We start from the raw sequence: 18979 nt of genomic DNA, 5'->3' as shown, positions 1-18979 counted from the left end.
AGTGAACCCTTCCAGGTCCACCACCAAGCATATGGCCTCCCCTACCACCCCACACACTCCTGTGGGATGCTCCATCCACCCCACCATACCAGTGTTCACGAGCCGTGCCTGGTACCTTGAGGTATGTAGAAAAAACATAGAAAGCTGTGTCTATGGCCTAATCGCCGATTCTCCAAATCAAAATCGAATCTTCAGATTCGGCCGAATCAAATCAGGACAGTGATCCAAATCAGCAAATAGAATCACTGTCCCCTGAATCAGGCTGAATCCGAAATGAATATTGCCTGCTTCGCATACCCCAACTGTCCAGATTACAGAGTTCCAGATAAAAGTTTTTGCTTCTGTCAAAATAATGCATCCGATTTCCAGAACAACAGACACTTATTAGCTAAAAGAAGTTCTCAGCTACTGTGCAATTATTAAAACGTATTCTAATAGATGTACATAAGGTAGTTAACTTTTCAAAGCTAAAATTTCTCATCACATCAAATATTGTGTGTGTGGTATCATACATATTCCTCAAACACTAAAAATAAATCAAGAAAGTATAAAATGCAGCCTGAAGCTGACAGCCTGGAAGTACAAGTGTCAGAAAGCACCACTGTGTAACCTATACTTTGAATCACAATCTGCAGCCCTTACTCAAGTGAGCAATCACATATGGCTTTCACACTTAAAAAAATGAGAGAAGAGCAAGTTTTTACAGCAATCTTTCATACTTTATAAAATGTTATTATGCATTACAAGATTTTTTTGGCAATTTGAGTTTATAAAACAAGTAAAATTGCATAAGCAATCTTTAACATTAAAAGAATCATGATGTAGGACTTCAGTACTTTAGAAAACAATTTATATCAAACCCGGAATGACAACCAAAAGAGGGGAACTTCGTGTCCCTTTCAAACTAGGGATATGTACAACACTGATAGACACAAACAACTCTGTACTCACTATTACAGTCTCTGGAATTAAATAGAAAGGAGAATGTAGAATCAAGGATCCCTCACATGTAGAATCAAGGATCCCCTAACCCAAAAAGGCTTCATAGCTGAGTTCACAACAGTTATTTGGAGCTGTGTCAGGCATGAACAAGCTGCCCTTTAAAGTCCACCCCAACCCCCAATTTAAAGTCCTCTTAGAATCAGAGAAGTGGCCTTCCTTCTCATGAGCAGTATAGCTCTGTCATACTACTGAACTGGTAATTTTTTCCTACCTGCTCATTTCTAATTAATAAGGACCTCTTTGGCCTTCTTTTGTTGCTTCTGAGTTACCAAGTTAACTCTGTCAGGACAAGTGTCAGGCACAGTTTAGTTTTAAAATAGTAAGAAAAACTTATAAAACAATCTACTCTTCTACAATAGATGAACAAAAACAATAAAAAGTAAAAAAAATAGCTGGTATTTTTTTTTTTTTTTTTTTTACATTCTCTCCTTTCCTGATCCCTCCTTTTTTATATGAAGTATATTTAAGCAATTTATTCCAAAATTACAGTGGTATAGGGCAGTACAGCCAGCTGCATATTTTTCCAATTATCGTCTTCTATATTTTCTTCTTTTTGACGACTTTCTATTGCGAAGTTCTGCGAAAGCCTCCTTTTCATTCTCTACTTCATTTTCCAAGTCATTCTCATGTGCAAAACCTATTACAAAACAGAAGCATGTTCAGAAGCATATGCAACTGAAATTTACTTTTCCTAAAAGTACAAAAATGACTATTTTCTGTTTAGGCCCTGATACAATGACATGCCTAAGCCAGGGGTCAGCAGTGTTTTTGGGCAGAGTACCCAAAACACATGCAACCTTGACTTGTAAGATGTTGACATGTCAGGGGCCGACAGTGGAGGAGCCGTGTGGGGCCAATCCTTGTTATGACAGTGCATCCCCAGCCTCTTCCCCAAGGCATGAATGTCAAGCAAAATACCTTCACGTGACATGGTCTGGTACGTGTGCCAGAGGTTGCCTACCCCTGGCCTAGGCACATGGATAACAATAGCTTAAGAGACACTTGTTTCAATATGACTCTCACATAAACCAGAGCTTAGACTGCAAGAAAACGGAAGTAGAGCTAAATAAGCACAATCAAGTTTAATGAACACCATGGGTGAATCTACACATGCACTTTACAGCCAAGTAGACTTCTTAGCTCCACAGTAAAGCGTCACAGTCAACACATGCACCAGTATTAGAGCACAGTAAACTAATTAACTCTGCCATAGGATAGTACAGTCAAGAACAGTACTATCTTACAGTGGAGTACTTTATTGCACCGAAATGCATGCATAGATGCTGACCGCAGGCATACAGTGCGCACCCAGTCAGCCAAGCCAGTGAGGGCTTGCTCTGCCCAGGCTCAAATTGCTGCTCTCCCAGACACACATGTAGATGCTGCACCCGCGAATAGTTGACTCCAGCTCAAACTGCTCAAGTTTATTGCATCACATTAATTGCACATGTAGATGCATCCAATCAGAGTTTATTCTCACTAGTAGGGAAGGAGGAGCCTTTTTTTTTTTTCTTAAGAGCTGTCCTTGTAGCATTATGGCCTCTTAAAATCTAATCATATAAAAGGAAGCTGGTATGACAGTCAATTCTAGTACAACAGCATTCCATTTTAACATGTGGGTTGCGATACCTTTCTTAAGGAGGGAGGAAAAATACCTTTAACCAGTGAATTTGTTACAATTCTGTTTTTTATACTAATATGCCAGTTTCATTTTTCTCTGCTAAGGCCCAATGAACATATGAACCCAATAGCAATCAAATGGCTAATCAAAGCATTTTCTCACTTTTTTTCTTCTTGTTAATGTGGACAGTTACTCAAAGACATCGTTGAGTACTTTCTTATGATACGGAAATAGAGAAGGACTGGGACTTCAGCATGGTTGTTATGCTTTCACCCACACTGTTTAAACTATATCTTTCTTGTTACTGTCAGAGCATAACAAGGTGCATTACTGGGTTAAAATCTCTAGTCTAAACAAAGCTTTAGACTGGTTTTAGGCGAGTAGTTTCTAATAATTTGGGATTATGCAGTTTCCAGTCTATAGATTTATTGATGCTACAAAAAAGTTGAGGAATACACAGTTCCTAGTCTGGTAAAGATAGTCTCTTCTCCCTTCACTTACTGCAGATACTTACTTCCATTCTGAAGACCCCACTTGACCCAAAGCTACTGGTACACATATGCAGTATGCATTGTCTACTTTGGCTTTACAATGAAAACTAGGGGGCTGATGAACACTGGAAGATGAATCTCTCTCTTTACAAATTAACATTGCCACACAGCAACTTCTGGGGAGGATGCTAATTTGAAAATGTACCTTCATCCTTCTGCATATATGATTTTATTTCCTCAAGCCATTTGCGAGCTTCATCAAGACCAATGCTCAATTCACTAACATGCTTGGTCATTATTTCTTCAGCTGAAATAAAGATAAAATAGTTTTAATACATTAAGATTATAAAATGCATCTGACAGCTAGATGGTGGCTTAAAGCTACAGCCAAGTTTCCCTCTATTACCTAGCTACTACTGGGGTCATTTGCACTGATGCAAAGTGAATCTAGATTTAAACCCTAATTTTCAAAAGCACACGCTAACCCACTGACTTCTATTCAGCTGATCAAATGCAGACAGAGATTTGAAGTATTCTAGGACTATGGCACACTGGAACATACAGGCTGAATTGCTGACTCAGGGCATTGGGAGTACTTAGTATAAAGCTTGCCACCATGGGAGAAGATGCAAGGCCTTTTCTCCCTCATCAAATCAGCTCTCCCAATCAACATAGAAGGGGACAGGGTGACACCTGCACTCTCAGCCTGGCCCTTCTGCAGACACTGTAGGTAGAGCCCAAACTCCCTCATAACATCAGGGCCACTGAATACAGCATTTTTTTCTCATCAACTTTCTTCCCCTTCCCAAATTTTAGAAGTGCAAACACAACATAACCCTAAGACCATTTGCTTAATGGACATTACCATTACAGCCTTAAACATTTAGAATACTTCAGTTTCAATAAGAAAAAAGAAAGTTCAGGCACATAAAGAGACTACAATATATAGATTCCTACAGCATAGGAAAGTGAAGATAACAGATATGAAGACCTTGCAGCAAAATCAACTAATAGCTTATTTAACATATGAATAATTGCACTGGATTGAAACACTATTGGTGGATGAGGACCTCATGAGTAAATAATTAATGATAGATTTATTGCAAATTCCTTTAAAAAAAAAAAATGGAACCAGATTCTCAGCTTGAGTAAAACCCCAAGCCCCATCACTCAATTGATTCCACGCTCACACATACACATCCCAGTTGATGATTGGTTCCTTTCTTGAATGTACTGATGTGGAAACAAATGTAAAAACATGTTCAGAACCATTAGCAAATTTTTTGCACTTGAAATGAAAATTTACAAAACTGTAACTGAAAATCTCATTCCTTTCTCTGGTTTTGGATAAAGCTTTGCAGCAACAAAGATTTTTTTTTTAAATGTTATCAACCGAAATCTGCAGCAATTGGAGGACATTTATATTTCCAGTACATGTAGCAATATATTTCTTAGCCATTAGAAAGACTAAATGTATACATTGCACTGAATATCTGCTCACTGAAATACTGGACAATAGAGGTATGTGAAGCGGGCCCTATTTGATTTGGATTCAGCCCGAATCAGGGACAGTGATTTGATTAGTTGATTCAGATCACTGCCCCTGATTTGATTCGGCTGAATCCAAATCTAAAGATTCGATGCTGATTCGGAGAATCAGTGATTCAGCCACAGACACATCTTTAAATGTTTTTTATACGTACCTCAAGATACCAGTGTGGCTTGTGAATGCTGCGATGTTGGGGTGAATGGAGTGTCCCACAGGAGTGCAGGAGGGCCCTCCACATGCTCAGCGGTGAACCTAGAAGTGGACCAGAACTACTTCTAGTCCACTTCTGGGCCTGCTGGAGAGCACACAGAGGGGCCCCCCTGCATCCTCCCCACCCCCACAGCTTGGCGATCGGCCATGGGGAGACCCTGGGTGCCCCTCCCAGACCCAGGAGGCACCAGTCGCCAAGCTGGGGGGGGCTCGGAGGGCCCCCCCGCACACTCCCTGGGGGACTCAGAAGTGGACCAGAAGTGCTTCTGGTCCACTTCTGTGGCTGTTGCCGAGCATGCCGGGGAGCCCCCCCATGTTTCTGTGGGATGCTCCATCCGCCCCAGCATCGCAGTATTCACAAGCCGCCTGCTACCTAGAGGTATACAGAAAAAACATTTAAAGCTGTCTATGGCTGAATTGCCGAATCACTCCGAATCGATTCGGAGGGTTCCGATTCGATTTGAAGAGATTAAAGGGTCCTCTGATTCGATTCAGATTCGGAGATTCGGCCATCAAATCGGGCTGAATCTCCGCCGAATCGAATCAGGGACTGAAGTTTCTCATAGTCCTATTGGACAAGTGTTTAAAAAAAAAAAAAAAAGCAGGATTTTAATACTCTTAGTTCTAAATAAAAAGTGACTTTTCCTCACATAAGCTGAGATAAGACAAGCCCTGAGCATGTGCAACAGACTTCATGCATATATTTTTGTCTGTACACAAAGCCTCTGCAAATGGAAAACCATTGCTATGCCTGGGATAAGTTTAAGTTTAGAAAGTATAGTGGAGATCAGAGTTTTATATTTACTCACAGATTTGCAAAATTCTAATTGTCCACAGCAAGGTTTTTTTGTGGTGCATAAGGGAAATAATGTTATTTTATTATCAGTCATCATCAGCAAGTAGATATCATACTAAAATTGGTAAACTGCTCTTCTAATTTTGACAGGTTAATCTATAGTTATTCCCTAGTTTCAGATTAAAATGCTCTTTTCTTCCCAAGACAAAATAATACTTCACTATTCATTCTTAGGTCATCCACTCACTGAATCCTAATTTTATTTTTCCATTGCCAGAGAGTTTAAAGATGGTACTTTAGGCATGTAGGAAATACTGTTCGTATCAAAATATTTTATCTACCAAGATTTGTGACTTAAGGGAACCATGTTTGGTCACTGTTAAAATGGCCTTTTAGGCCTTGGCCACCCTGATGCCACCCAACAGTGGTATGAGTGCTACTAATATTTGAAGGGAAAACAGACTAATCAAAGGCATCCTCATTCAATGTGCAGCCTGATTCTGACAAAGAAGTGCTGCCCTACTACTGGCAGTGGTAAAGCTGTATCAGTGCTACAGCAACAGTAGGAGAAATGCTAACACATTTCAGTGTAGATGGAAGCTTAGAGATCTTCCTAGACACGCACACAATTTCGACATAACAGAAGTTGCCATGGCAGCAAAGCAACAACCTGCTCTACAGCATCCAATGACGGAAAAAATCCTTTCTAATAAAAGACATTAATTATAGAATATAATAAATATTCATTAACCACATCCTGAACTTTGACTTCTGTGGCTCTTACATTGCAATATCAAACCCTCAAAATATTCAAGAAACCTTGAGAACAGTGTAGGTTTTCTACCGACAGATACAGCATGGGTCTGGCGCTCTATTTATTTTCACTAATGTAAATCAGGCATTTCAATGAAAATCAGTGCAAGGAAAAGGAGACACAAGCTGATATTATTACTTAGCAAAAGTACTAAGTTCACCCATGTACTTAACCGAGATCACTAAAGAAGATGCATCTATCTATCTGTATTTTTAATCAGAGGATATAAAATTGTTGCAGGAAGCAAATTGGAAAGGCTATATCATATAAAAGATATGCCATCATATCAATCGCTTTGATTTTCTTGGTTTTATTATAATTTGCTATTTCTTATTTAGTAAGTTCTTTGTAATGGCAGTAGCTTATATGTTGGCATAATCATGACGTAATTGAACTGTAATGTTTATACCATGCTCCTATTAATTAAATAAAAACAAACAAACAACAACAACAAACAGGCTTACCCTCAGCCCAGGCTTTTCTCTCATAGATGTCTTTTACCATATCTGAAATCTTTTTAATGATTTCTTGGATCTTTCTTTTCTCCAGGCTGGAACGTGCTTTCCAAGCCAAGTTGGTCCAACTGTCTTCTTCGATGGCAGCTATTATACTCCGTCCAAAACATATATTTGAATCCACACTGCTTCTGAAAAACTTGAAATAGTCCTTGTAGGCTACATATTTATTTTTGTGCTCATCCGTACTTTTATGCCTTTCGTAAGTCTCAGTGGCTACAAAAGCTGCATTCCTTTCTTCATTCTCTTCTTTTTTCACCTCATCACTTTCTGTTGGCGTCACAGCTTCAGAGATCTCAATCTCCAAGTTTTCTGCCTGGCTAAAGTAGTTTTCAGAACTCTGGATGAATTTAATTCCACAAAGGTCACATTGCGTTCTGTCAATATCTGCTTTTTTAAAGATCCCCGATACTAATTCTTCCATTTCCACTCCAGTAACCTCTGGCTTAGAACAGGATTTCCTTCTCCATTTTACATAACAATACCCTAAAAGAAACACCTTAAACAACTTCCGCTCTGCAGATGCCTTCTGCTGTTGCTTCTGCTGCTTTATGGATGCTATGGCTGTTAAGGGATCTTCCCGCTCTTCCATAGAGGAGAGATCACTTTCAAATTCCATTTCTGACTCTTTAGAGTATTCTACAGGATCCCAGGAGGATACAAATCTTTCTGGGTTTACCTGCTCATAAAAGATGCCCCGTACACTACTAGTCCCTTTGTAATACGGCGAGTCCCACCTCCATCGACAGTTGACCAAGAACTCCCCATCTCGTTCAGTCAGCAGCTCCTGAAGGCCTTCTGCTATCTCTCTCACTTGTGAGGTATTACTCACTTTCTCCACAATCTTAACCAATCTTTCAGGCACTTTGGAAGGAGACCGTCTTTTTATACTTATCAGTTTATCCTTAATTGTAAGAAAGTGGGTGTGAAAAAGAGATTTAGATTTAATATGGAGCACTTGATCAGCATTCACCAATATCACTAAGCACAACACCACAGTACGCTCAGCTTCCCCTGACGTTACATAATCAGGGTCCCCAAAAGCATCCACAAGGACATTGAAGTCTTTGTTTTGAGCTCCACACAAAACTTCTGCCACATAACTGAGATGGAATTTGAACTGCCTGACAGCTTTATTTATGTCCTTTGGTCTGTAATCCTGGATAATAGAAAAGGTGTCTCTGACCTCTTTGTATTGGTCTTTTTGTCTTTTGAACAAAAACTCCCAATAATGAAGAAGAGCAAGGTAACTCTTTGGAAGGCACAGATTAACATCCTTGCAAAGGCGCATCAGGACAGCACAACAGAGGATATACTGAAATTCTAGCAGCATCACTGTATTTCCTATGCTTGGAATCAGAGGGTCAATACATTTCTTGACCAGGACATTCATAAAACGGAAAAACAACAATTTACATTCTTCTGGGTTTTTGTTAACATACAGCTTGTCCAGTGAGTTTTGAAGGAGTCGAATGAAACACAAGTGTATGTTTTCTGCATTTTCAGCATTTTTGTTAGGCTGCAACATCCCAGCCCTGCCCTGTATTCCCTTGGGTTTTTTCCCTCTGCTTTTCTCCTTTTCATAAGCCTTTAGTTCTTTGTTATAATCGTCTTCCTCCCTAATAAGAAAATTCTCAAATTCTTCAGGGTAACTGGAAGACAAGATGAAAACTTGCATGGCACTAAGCAACAAGTCAGTAGATTCTCTTCTGTTTATAGCACTTTCATTTTTAAACTTAAATGTGATGTATTCCTTCAACACCATTTTACAGGACTTAGGAAACCTGGAAAAAGGTCCCAAGATTTCTCTGCATGCCGCTGGATTTTCTGACACCACTCTAAGATGGAAATGCTGAGGGAAGACGACATTTACAAGTGATTTGCACATTGCATATTTATCGGCAGTCAAAAGTTCATCGATATCTTTACTTTCATGAAGCAGTTCTTTTGGAAAAACCTTCTTGGCTCGTAAGAGCAGTCCGTTTATCACTGCCAAGTCTATTTTACACCGAAATATAGATTTTGCCTCATGACGCAAGAAAGGTCTATGGAAGCCTTCACATGTTTTATCTTCACAATCCAAGCCGGCAATGAACTTCAAACAAATATCAGGGTAATTATGTCCAAGAACGTTGTGTGTAATCAAACACAACCTGCTTAACAAGTGTTTCTTCAGTGCAGACTTCACCTCTGCTATGCCTACCACAAAGTGATCTTTCATTTTTTTCCCTTTCAGATGGGGATTCTCTGATAAAAACTGCACAATGTGTCCGGCTTCATTTTGGGACACCTGGCAAAGATCGCCATCTACTGGCAAGACCCCAAAATAATCAAAACATGACTTGACCGTTTCTTTCTCAGCGTTGGTAGTTGCTTTTTGTAAAGCTTCAACCAAGTCTAGAAGAGCCTCTAAACCGCGTGTTGCAAGGTACAAGATAGATCTGCTTTCTGCTTCACAGTGGGTTAATTCAAAGAGAGTTTCCACCACACCAGCATAGTGAAGCAAAGAGTAGTACTTGTAGAAAGCATCTTTAAGCTTTGTAAAATCTTTCTTTAGCACTCCCTGGAGAAAAATTGCTTCAGCAATTCCAGATGTCTGGTTGGTTTGTTTACACAGCTCTAAGGCTTCTTCTATGACAGCTTCTCTGTTTTCCAATTCTGAATGCCCTGAGACACTGAGACGGGCTGCCATAAGCAGACATGATGCCCGAAATTCCTTCTTGGTAGTGAGCTTGGCTGCTTCCAACACAAACCCATGTTGCTTCATCAGATTAGCAGCCTCTTCCTCTCGACCTTCCCTCTTTAGCAGGTCTGCTGCCTGGGCCAAGCATTTGTGGGATTTCAAGAACACAAGCTGGACTTCTGTGTCAAGTCTGGAGAGGACTCTCATCATGTCTTTGGTTTTGTTTGCAGTCAAGTACTTAGAAGCAGCCACCAAGTACAACTCATTTGATGAGATGGAGAGGTGTGTCCTTAGTATCCCTTCATACCTGAAATGAATACAGCGGCGATTAAACTAAAAAAATCACCAGGTGTGATTAAACTAAAGCACAATGTACTATTTACAAAAAAGAAAGAAAAGGATCCTGGTTATATTAACAAGGTAAATAAGGCAACTTCAACCATTCTGTTGCTTCAAAAAGGCCAAAAATACTTCTGAAACTGAAAAGAAAAGGGGTCTCTGATATCTGAAAAAATAATTATATTCTAAAAAGACCTACTATATAGATTTGCTACAAGGTAAGGCTGTCTGAAACAAAAGTACTAAAACTTCAGAAGAGAAACAAGATCAGAAGGTCAAAACATTAGGGAATCTTATTTATTTATGCAATTTATATGCCACCCTTCCCAACAAAGGCTCAGGGTGGCCTTTAGTAAGAAAAGAGAAAAACTTCAGAAGGGAAACTACAATACTGAAATAAAAATAAATGGCCACTAAGCATCATCTCAGCCTCGCTCTGTTGCCCAAATAGGAAGGTCTTGCAGCACTTCTAAAAGATGTCCAGGCTCAGGCTCTGGTGGAACTTATACTGAGGGAGTTTCAGAGCTTGAGAGCTGAAACTCCTGAGAATGACTTCTCAGATGTTTTCACTAAGCAGACTTAATGTATCTATGGTACTTGAAAGAGGTTGCTCTCAGCTGACCTTAAGAGACCATGATGGGAGTGTAGAGGAGAAGGCAGACCCTTTGGTACATACAGCCTAGGCTGTTTAAGCTCTTATAGGTCCTATCTCGGTCCATGCTACTTTACTCCCATTTTAACATCATTTTTTAGTTTTAAAGTAATGAAAAATGATAATGACTTGGTAAATAGCAAAAAAAGCCTACAACAGTAAGAGATTGCTTTATGGTACAAGAACTACATATATGCCACAGCACTGTATCTGTAAACACCATCTTTCACCCATTGTTGCTTCCTGAGTGGCAGAACAAAGCATGCATTTCTTCTTTTTTAAACATTAGTTCTGGTATTCACTTAATGGTTAATTACCATTGTATGATGTCAACAAATAATTAAAACTTCTCTCTTAGCCAAACTTGAGCCTTGCAAAAAAATAAAAAGTCTTTCCCCTCCTACACACTGAGGGTGAGTAATGTTTTTTGACAGGTGAGTAAATTACCCTTAGCCTTTCATTATCTTTTCATGGTAAAAATGGGGGAGTAGATTTTGTGCCTGGGATGGTAAATTTGCACGGATGATTTTGCAGGGCCGATTTTAAGAAAAAAACAAAGCATGGTATGTTAGAAGTAATTTTAATACTTGTACGTTAATTAAATTATTTCTATTTAAAAATGTTCCAAAATGTTGAGTGGTCATCTCAAAGAAATCACTTTGTTTTCATGTTACAGAAGATTTCATAGGTCACATCTCATATTTCCTGGAGTTTGTCAATCTTCTATGTTGTTTATGGAACATGATGATCCATTACTTGAATGCTCTCAACATTTTTTTGTCACATTTTACCATGAAATTTTAAAAATAAACTGAAAAAAAGAATATTATGGGCAGGGTCTGATTCCCGATATATTTTCCTGTGATGTGCTAAGAACACATGGGAAAAATATAGTATTATAATAGGCTGGGTTTTTGGTTGTAGGTTGGTCTAAGGACATAGGCAGGCAAGGTTCTTTGAGTAGGTGTGATATCTTCATTAGATCAACTGAGTAGTTGGGGGAAAAGTTCTTGGCACCCTTGGTCACCCTTCTTCAGGCATAGGGAGTCTCTGCTGTTCTGAGACTCCAAGCAAAAAACAGACCAGCAGAGACTCCCTATGCCTGAAGAAGGGTGACTGCTCCCGAAAGCTTGCTAAGAACTTCTTTCCAACTACTCAGTTGGTCTGATAAAAGATATCACGTCTACACAAAGAACCTTGCCTGCCCTATAATAATAGGGACTGGTACTGTTGCCCAGTACCATTACCCATTACTCAGTTGCCTAGAATTTCTTCCCATTTTCCAATGCTGTTTTCAGCTGATTATAACTATGCTAATCCTTAAACATCTGCCTTTGATTGAATATTTCAGCTAAAATGAATCAGTCGTTTCCCAGAATGAGGGCAAGGCAAATAAATATACTGTTTTCCCCAAGTTCAAACACTCTAGGAACCTTTTATTTGAGAAGTCCCAGTGTGCTGTGCTTTGGGGCAGGGACCTGAAACTTGAGAGAAGGGTAGGCATTTGTGGAGGGAATATGTCTCTCCCTTAAAAAAATATGTGCAAATCTGGTCAAGATATAGAAACTGAGACATTTGCATATGCTCGGCAGCAACTTCTCTGACTATAGCAGATACAATTGTCAGAAGCCCTGGCATTAATGAGCACATGTCAGTCTGTTGCTGAATAGGTTTTTCCTTGCAGCTGCAGTTCTACATTCCTGCAGGCCATGCTGGTCAAATGTCAAAGACTTGCCATTTTGCAATCCTGTTTCCAGTTGATTTTAAACTGTGCTAATTAACTGAATCAAAGATGTGATAGCATCTCTTTTATGCCCCTGATGATTGCAGGCACCTTGAAGGAGGAAACTACCTGAAATGCAGAGAGGACAAGCGGGAGTGATGGAGACAGTAAACTGATAAGAAATCTAGTGGGAGGAAGTGACTGGGAGTGAAAGGGCAAATATGAAGTAGGGCACTTGTTCTAAACCTTTCTAGACTTGAGGCACTTCTCAGAAAGTGCCAGCTCTTAGTTTTCATTCTTTTTTTGACTCAGGAAAAATAATACAGCAATTCTTCTGTAGCAAAGAATTCAGAAAGATGCCAACTGGTCAGAATGTTTCCTGACACTACGAATTCCTATTTGAAATCTCTGGGTTTATCTTGTGAACAATGTTTGCACACCTAACAAAACTAACATTGCATTGTACCCTGCAGCACTCAAAAGCAACTCAAGGCACACTAGAGTGCCACAGCACTGTGACTCAGAACCAGTGAACTAGGATGAGGAGAGATCACTGGGGGATGATGGTTGGGACTGGCTGGAAAGGAGAGCAGTATTGGAAATGTAGAACAGAAACGGAACAAGGACTAGAAACCAGTAGGCAGTAAGGGAAAATGGGACTGTCTGAGCAAAGAAACTGGGACAAATAGCTTGGGAGGGACATGAAACACTATGATTGGATAAGGAGCTTGGAGATGATGATATGGAGTCAGTGAGAAAGGGAATGTTGGCTGGACCTGCCAACTGGAGGCTGGCGGGGGGAAGATAAATTGGATGAGGAGCCAGAATAGGGAGAGGGGACCTGCATACAGAAGTGCTGAGCGAGACAGGGATGAGTAACTTAAAAAGTGAAAACTGGGACTGGATAAATGAAAAGAATAACTGTGGAGGGAAGAAAGAAGCAAATTAAAAAAAAAAAGGGGTCAGGGAAGACCACAGAGAGGGCAGGGCATTCTGGGTTCCTCTTGTGGGGGAACAAGTAGAAGAGTCTGTACCCGCCAGAGCATATGTACCTCCAGAGCTTGGAACTGAATCTCAAATCTTACTACTCCACTACTGCCAGCAAGTATCTGGAATCTAAAGTGTCTGAGCCCTCTCAAGCACTGATCCATATAGAAGGTAACAATTTGCCATTGGTATCTGTTACAATGCCAGCTCAACTGGCAGAAATAACTTGCCTGTGGACTAGTTAATATATATGGACTAATTAATATTATATATAAGAAAGCTTAGGAAGTTTATAAAACACAAGCGACATCAAAAACACATTGTTAGGGCTGTGAAGTCAAATCACTCAAACATTAGGATATGCCAGAATTAATGCTTGCACCTCTGTAATTTTTAATTTGGGTACTTTGTGCATGTGAATTAGGTTTTTAGGGAATCTTGCATATTGTTTGGAGCCATCTCTTAGAAATAATGCACAGGAGAGCACCTCCATTTCTATTCTGTGCTTTAAAAAAGTTATCAATTCATCCACATAGTAAGCATATTAAGATATTCTGCCTAGTGGATTAGATAGTATGCAATTCAAACATCAAAATCACTCACAGAAGTCCACAAACACTGATTAAATAAATGGCAGGTTCCCAAAGCTACTATTTCCCTGAACCCTGTGCTGAAGTTTACCTTAGCTGAGGAAATCACTATGTGAAAAACTATAGATTTGACATCCTTTTATTACAGTTAAAGCTTTGGGCCATCTTCTTCGTCATTTTCTCATTATCAGAAGTGATGGCAGGAATTCTGATTAATCAAATGAATATGCTACTTGTGTAAAAAGTGTCACCAGCATAAACTTTTGCCAAATCTACATGGAGCTCGCCTTATTACACTGAAGTCAGACAACTGATGTAGGCATTTTCTGTGCATCACTCTCTTAAAAGGACATATGTACCTTTCTGCTGCAATTCCTGCTTCCTCATAAAGGCCCTCCTGGAAAAACATCTGAAGTGCTAGTTCAAACTCTTGCATTTGTTCATAACATCTGGCCGCTTCTTTATAGCAATGGCTTTTTTTATAGAAATAGGCAGCTTCTTTTATCTACGGCATAAAATTCTTATTAATATGAAATCTCCTAAATATTCAAACAGCAACAGAAGAAACATGGTATTTTCATTTATACAGAAAGAGAGACAGAGAAAAATGAAGTCTTCCACTACCACTTCTGCTGAATACCATTCCCACACAATAGACAACATCAAGATTTAAGATGTTGAACTTCCCTCTTTTTACAAATATTGTGATCTACAATGTTCCCTGGAACCAACTGAAAAAATATTGTACTTTATTTATGACTATCAACACACCATGGGGAAGAAAAAAAAAAATTATGAAAAATATTCTGCAGGGGTAAATAATGTTTAAAGGTCTCTAAACAGGTATAAGAATTTAATTAAGAGAGAATGAGAGTCCTCTTAATGAAAAATAGGCAGAAGAGCATTCAGTACCTTTCCTAATTTTTTACATAGTTCTGAACAAAGATGAAATTCTTTGGCGTAAGTCAGACATTTCAGTGATAATTTTGGTTCTCCACATTCCAAATAGGTTTTAGCCAAGGACATATATTCCATCTGTTTTTCCCTGTCCAAAAAAAAAAAGAAAAAAATTTGTGTGTGCACATATGATGTTCCAAGTCAAATTCACGAATACAGGATGAGAAAGGACTCCTAGTCACTGAGTCCAGCTGCCTGCAAGGGCAAGCAACTACAACAAATATTCTTGTTCAGGGGAAAAAATATAATAATAATCAAGCTCCATCTTATGCTTAGTTAGGATGTTCGCCATTACTACTCCTACTGGAACGCTGTTCTAGAATCTCACTGCTTTGAGGATTAGAATCCCTATTCTAATTTCCAGACTAAATTTGTTCATGGCAAGTTTATACACATTTGTTCTTGTGCTAACGTTGTGCTTTTAGCTTAAATGATTCTTTTCCCTCCCAGGCGTTTACCTTTGGGTGCATTTATATAGAGCAAATATATTCCTTCTCAGTTTTTGTTTTGCTAGCCTTAACAAGCCACGCTCTTTTAGTTTCCTGTCACAGTAGGCTCTCCATTTCCTTGATCTTAGAAGGCTCTTACTGAATGCATTCCAGGTTGAATTCACCTTTCTTGGACATGGAAGACCAAAATACAAAAACAGTATTCCATGTACAAATGGCATTAATATTTCCCTTTCTTTGCTGAAAACGCTTCTGAAACCTGCTCAGATTAGCAGTGTCCAACTGTCCATTTCAACTTAATGATCTCTCTCTACTGCCCTACTAGGGGGCCAGGGATCACTTTAGTGACACCTTCCATGCCCAAACCTGAAACAACCTTGATGCCTTTTGTAAAGCAGTGGGCTGCTGCCTGAACCACTTTTTAAACTATTTTAAACTACAGAAGAACTTAATTTGCATTTCTTCAGTCATATGATACAGCAACCTGACTTGGCTTGATACTGTGGAGGGAGACTATCTGGTCCCCTGACTTATGCATGTTAAGCCAGGGGTGGGAAATTATTTCAGTTGATGGGCCACTTAAGTTTTGGTGAGCTATTGAGGGCCACACACAAAATCTTTCAGAAGATATCATTGTAACAAATTATAGATAAAAAATAAATCATATACTAAAAACTTAAACATCTACTATGGCATGTTTTAATTTTATTTCAAAAAATATTTTTGACCAATTTATGTTTTGTGAGTAGTGACTGCAGAATAGCTCAAAATAAAAGTCTTACTGTTGTATATTTTGGGGGGGGAGGGGGGAGGGGTTTGTGGGGGAAGGCAAGTGTGTGCATGTATGGGAGAGCTACCTATGCACAAGGTCCTAGAAGCTGGCCAGGGCTGAAGGGATGGAGGGAGAAAGGGCTGGGGACACATGCAGCAGAACTTGCTCGGGTGGTCCAATGCAGGTGCACTATGCCACTTCCCCATCTGGCCCATGGCTGTCCCTGTGACGCTGTGTATGGTGCCAAGCCCTGCCCACTCCCAGCTGGGGCAGTCCATACTGCCCTCCTACCCACCCTACATTGGCCACCAGCACCACCCCAGCCCTGGTCAGCATGTACAGCTTCCCGGCAGGGCTGCCTTCTCCCCGGTCAGCAGCCCACAGCTAGCTGCTCATCACACTGGGTGGACAAAGCAGGTGGAAGGCAGCTGGAGCTGGAGCCCTATGCACTGAAGCAGGAGCCAGCCAGCTGCAGCTTCCGCACCCTGCTGCCTGGCTGGGCATGTGGTGCCTGGCACATTCTCCCACAGCTGCTGCTGCTACTCCATGTTACCTGCTGCCCAGAGTGGCGCAACAGAGGCAGGAGAAGAAGCCAAGCTGTACCCAGGTATCTGCTGGGAAGTTGTGTGCACAGCCAGGGCCAGGCGATGCCAGGTGGTGGGGGCTGCCCCAGGCAGGAGTGGGCAGGGCTTGCCCCCATGCAGAGCACTGTGGGGGCAGCCACAAGCTGAATATAATCAATTGGTGTTATGGATCTGGTCCTCGGGCTGTATTTTGTCCATCCCTGTGTTAATAAGTTCATGAGGTTTGCTTCCACCTTGAATGTGGTATTTACTAATACTATATCCTCTTTCTCCATCACTCGTTCTGCCTTGTCCCTCATTTTTATCCTTCTCCTCTTTCATGGAAGCTGAGACTAAGTATTCATTTAGTTTTGGATCATACTTCAATCCACTAGTTCATTAGACAGCTCTCCTCTGAGATGGACCCATGAATTCCCACTCAGCAAAAGGGGAGTGTTTTCTGCCCCAATCAGAAAATCAGAATAGAACTGCCTTCTGGGATTGAACAAGGCTTCCCCTTCATCACAATGTGTGCACCTCCTTGGGTGAAAAAGGTTGTTATCCTAATGCAAGGCATGCATTTTTTATCTGGTTATGTTATCAGCAGTTGTTTAGACATCTTAGAAGCAGAACAGGATCTGAAGCTTAGCTTTTTGTATGTATTCCAAGAAACACTGTTACTTATGTAAATTTACATCTCAGTACTTACTTGGGGCTGCTTTTCTTTGATTGCACGTTAAGTACAGCATCATGAGCCAATGCCAATTTCTCTTTTGCATCTGCTCCTCCCTTTTGGTAACATTTGGCCGCCACCTGATGTTGAATAACAGGTTACATTCATTAGTGCACCACGCTCATGATTTAAGTATTTATAAAATTACTTGACAAAGCCTCTATTTAAGCAGAGCTTACTTTTAATTTTACGATCCCATCCATGACAAACTTCAAGACCAATATGGGAAATGAAGGAAAGGGAAGGAAAGAGTTTGAGCACATATGAATATACAAAAGTGCCTTTGAAGTATGTCCTCATGCAAAATTTCAGCTATTTTTAATATAGACCAGCGGTTCCCAAACTGACAGATTGTGCACCACCAACTTTAAAATAACAACCTTAAGTACCACCAGCAAATTCTGGTCATATAAAGTAATTGTAATAAGTCTGTTAACGCCTACCACTTACAGGTTGTCTGCATACCACTGGTGGTACCTGTACCACAGATTAGGAGCTGCTGATATAGACAACTGACTTAGAAATAGCGAAAGCAGAATTCTGGATAGACTGGCAGAGCAAACAATAGTTTCTATCACATTAGACTTGAGAGGGTTAGCTTGCACATCAAAGGAACAAGCCATATAATTTCCATCACTGGAAATCAGTTAATTCTTGCATGTTCTTTTTTTGCTTTCACGGGGCTCGGTCTAGATTCAGATGTTCTGTATTTAGACCAATATAGTTCCAATATCCAAAAATCAAATCACACATGAGATATACTGCACTGCAGCTTTTAGAACCCAGTTCTCCAAGCATTTAAGCCGAGCACAAAATAATTGAGAACAAGACTAAATACATGTTCTTTAGACCTTGCATCACTAGTTAGATCACAGCAAGCTGAAAACACTAATCAGTGCACAGTTAAATTGTAGAACGAAAAATATTTGTTTACCTGTCTCATGCACCAGTACTATTGCACATTTTCAGACAGAGACAAAACATGTTTTTATCAGGCTCTTCACAATCACACCAACAACTCTGCAACAGTGTACCTGCTTTATTGCACCAGTATACTTACTGCTTGTCTGCTCCATTTGTCAGCATCCTTTACAGAGCAAAGCAGACCAGTCCTACCTTTACAAAAGCCTTATTTTATTGCCAAAAATATTTTTCTTGTTTTATGCCATTTATTTGTGGAAAAGACACATTAAATGTAGGACCAAAGATTAGAAAAAAGTGTATGGTAAATTAAAAATAAAATGTATTTCACATTAAAACAACAAATGATTTCTGTTCTTCCTGCAAGAGGGAGAGGCAAAGTTGGAGACATTTTCTAATTTATTCTAGTTCATATTTAAAAAAAAAAAAAAGTCTTCTGTTAGCTGACAGGGCTCCCAACCACAGGGGAGATCCTGCTAGACATGCAAATTAAAGCTTGATAGTAAATAGCTATAAAGTTAGTACACGTTTCAAGGTCTAACTTTATAGCTGGTTGGAGCTTTCTATGGCAGGATAAGTACTTTGAATGTATAGCTGGTCTCAAGGTAATTG

General features: G+C 39.9%; 1 protein-coding gene across 2 annotated transcripts in view; it reads right to left on the bottom strand.

The window, feature by feature from the left end:
- Nucleotides 1-697: 697 nt before the first annotated feature.
- Nucleotides 698-18979, bottom strand: part of TRANK1 (tetratricopeptide repeat and ankyrin repeat containing 1) — a 71064-nt gene continuing 52782 nt past the window's right edge. For both annotated transcript variants that reach the window (XM_006271419.4, XM_014602567.3), the window contains 6 exons: nucleotides 17423-17526; nucleotides 14885-15017; nucleotides 14332-14477; nucleotides 6948-9988; nucleotides 3320-3421; nucleotides 698-1639 (listed from right to left, as the gene is read on the bottom strand). In XM_006271419.4, coding sequence (XP_006271481.2) covers nucleotides 1530-1639; nucleotides 3320-3421; nucleotides 6948-9988; nucleotides 14332-14477; nucleotides 14885-15017; nucleotides 17423-17526 — 3636 coding nt within the window. In that variant the 3' untranslated portion in view covers nucleotides 698-1529. The remainder of the gene's footprint in view (nucleotides 1640-3319; nucleotides 3422-6947; nucleotides 9989-14331; nucleotides 14478-14884; nucleotides 15018-17422; nucleotides 17527-18979) is intronic.

The sequence above is a fragment of the Alligator mississippiensis genome, chromosome 5 (assembly GCF_030867095.1).
Source record: "Alligator mississippiensis isolate rAllMis1 chromosome 5, rAllMis1, whole genome shotgun sequence".
In the NCBI taxonomy this organism is placed as follows: Eukaryota; Metazoa; Chordata; order Crocodylia; family Alligatoridae; genus Alligator; species Alligator mississippiensis.
Note: the sequence above shows the minus strand (reverse complement) of the source record. Positions and strands in the feature narration are given on the sequence as shown.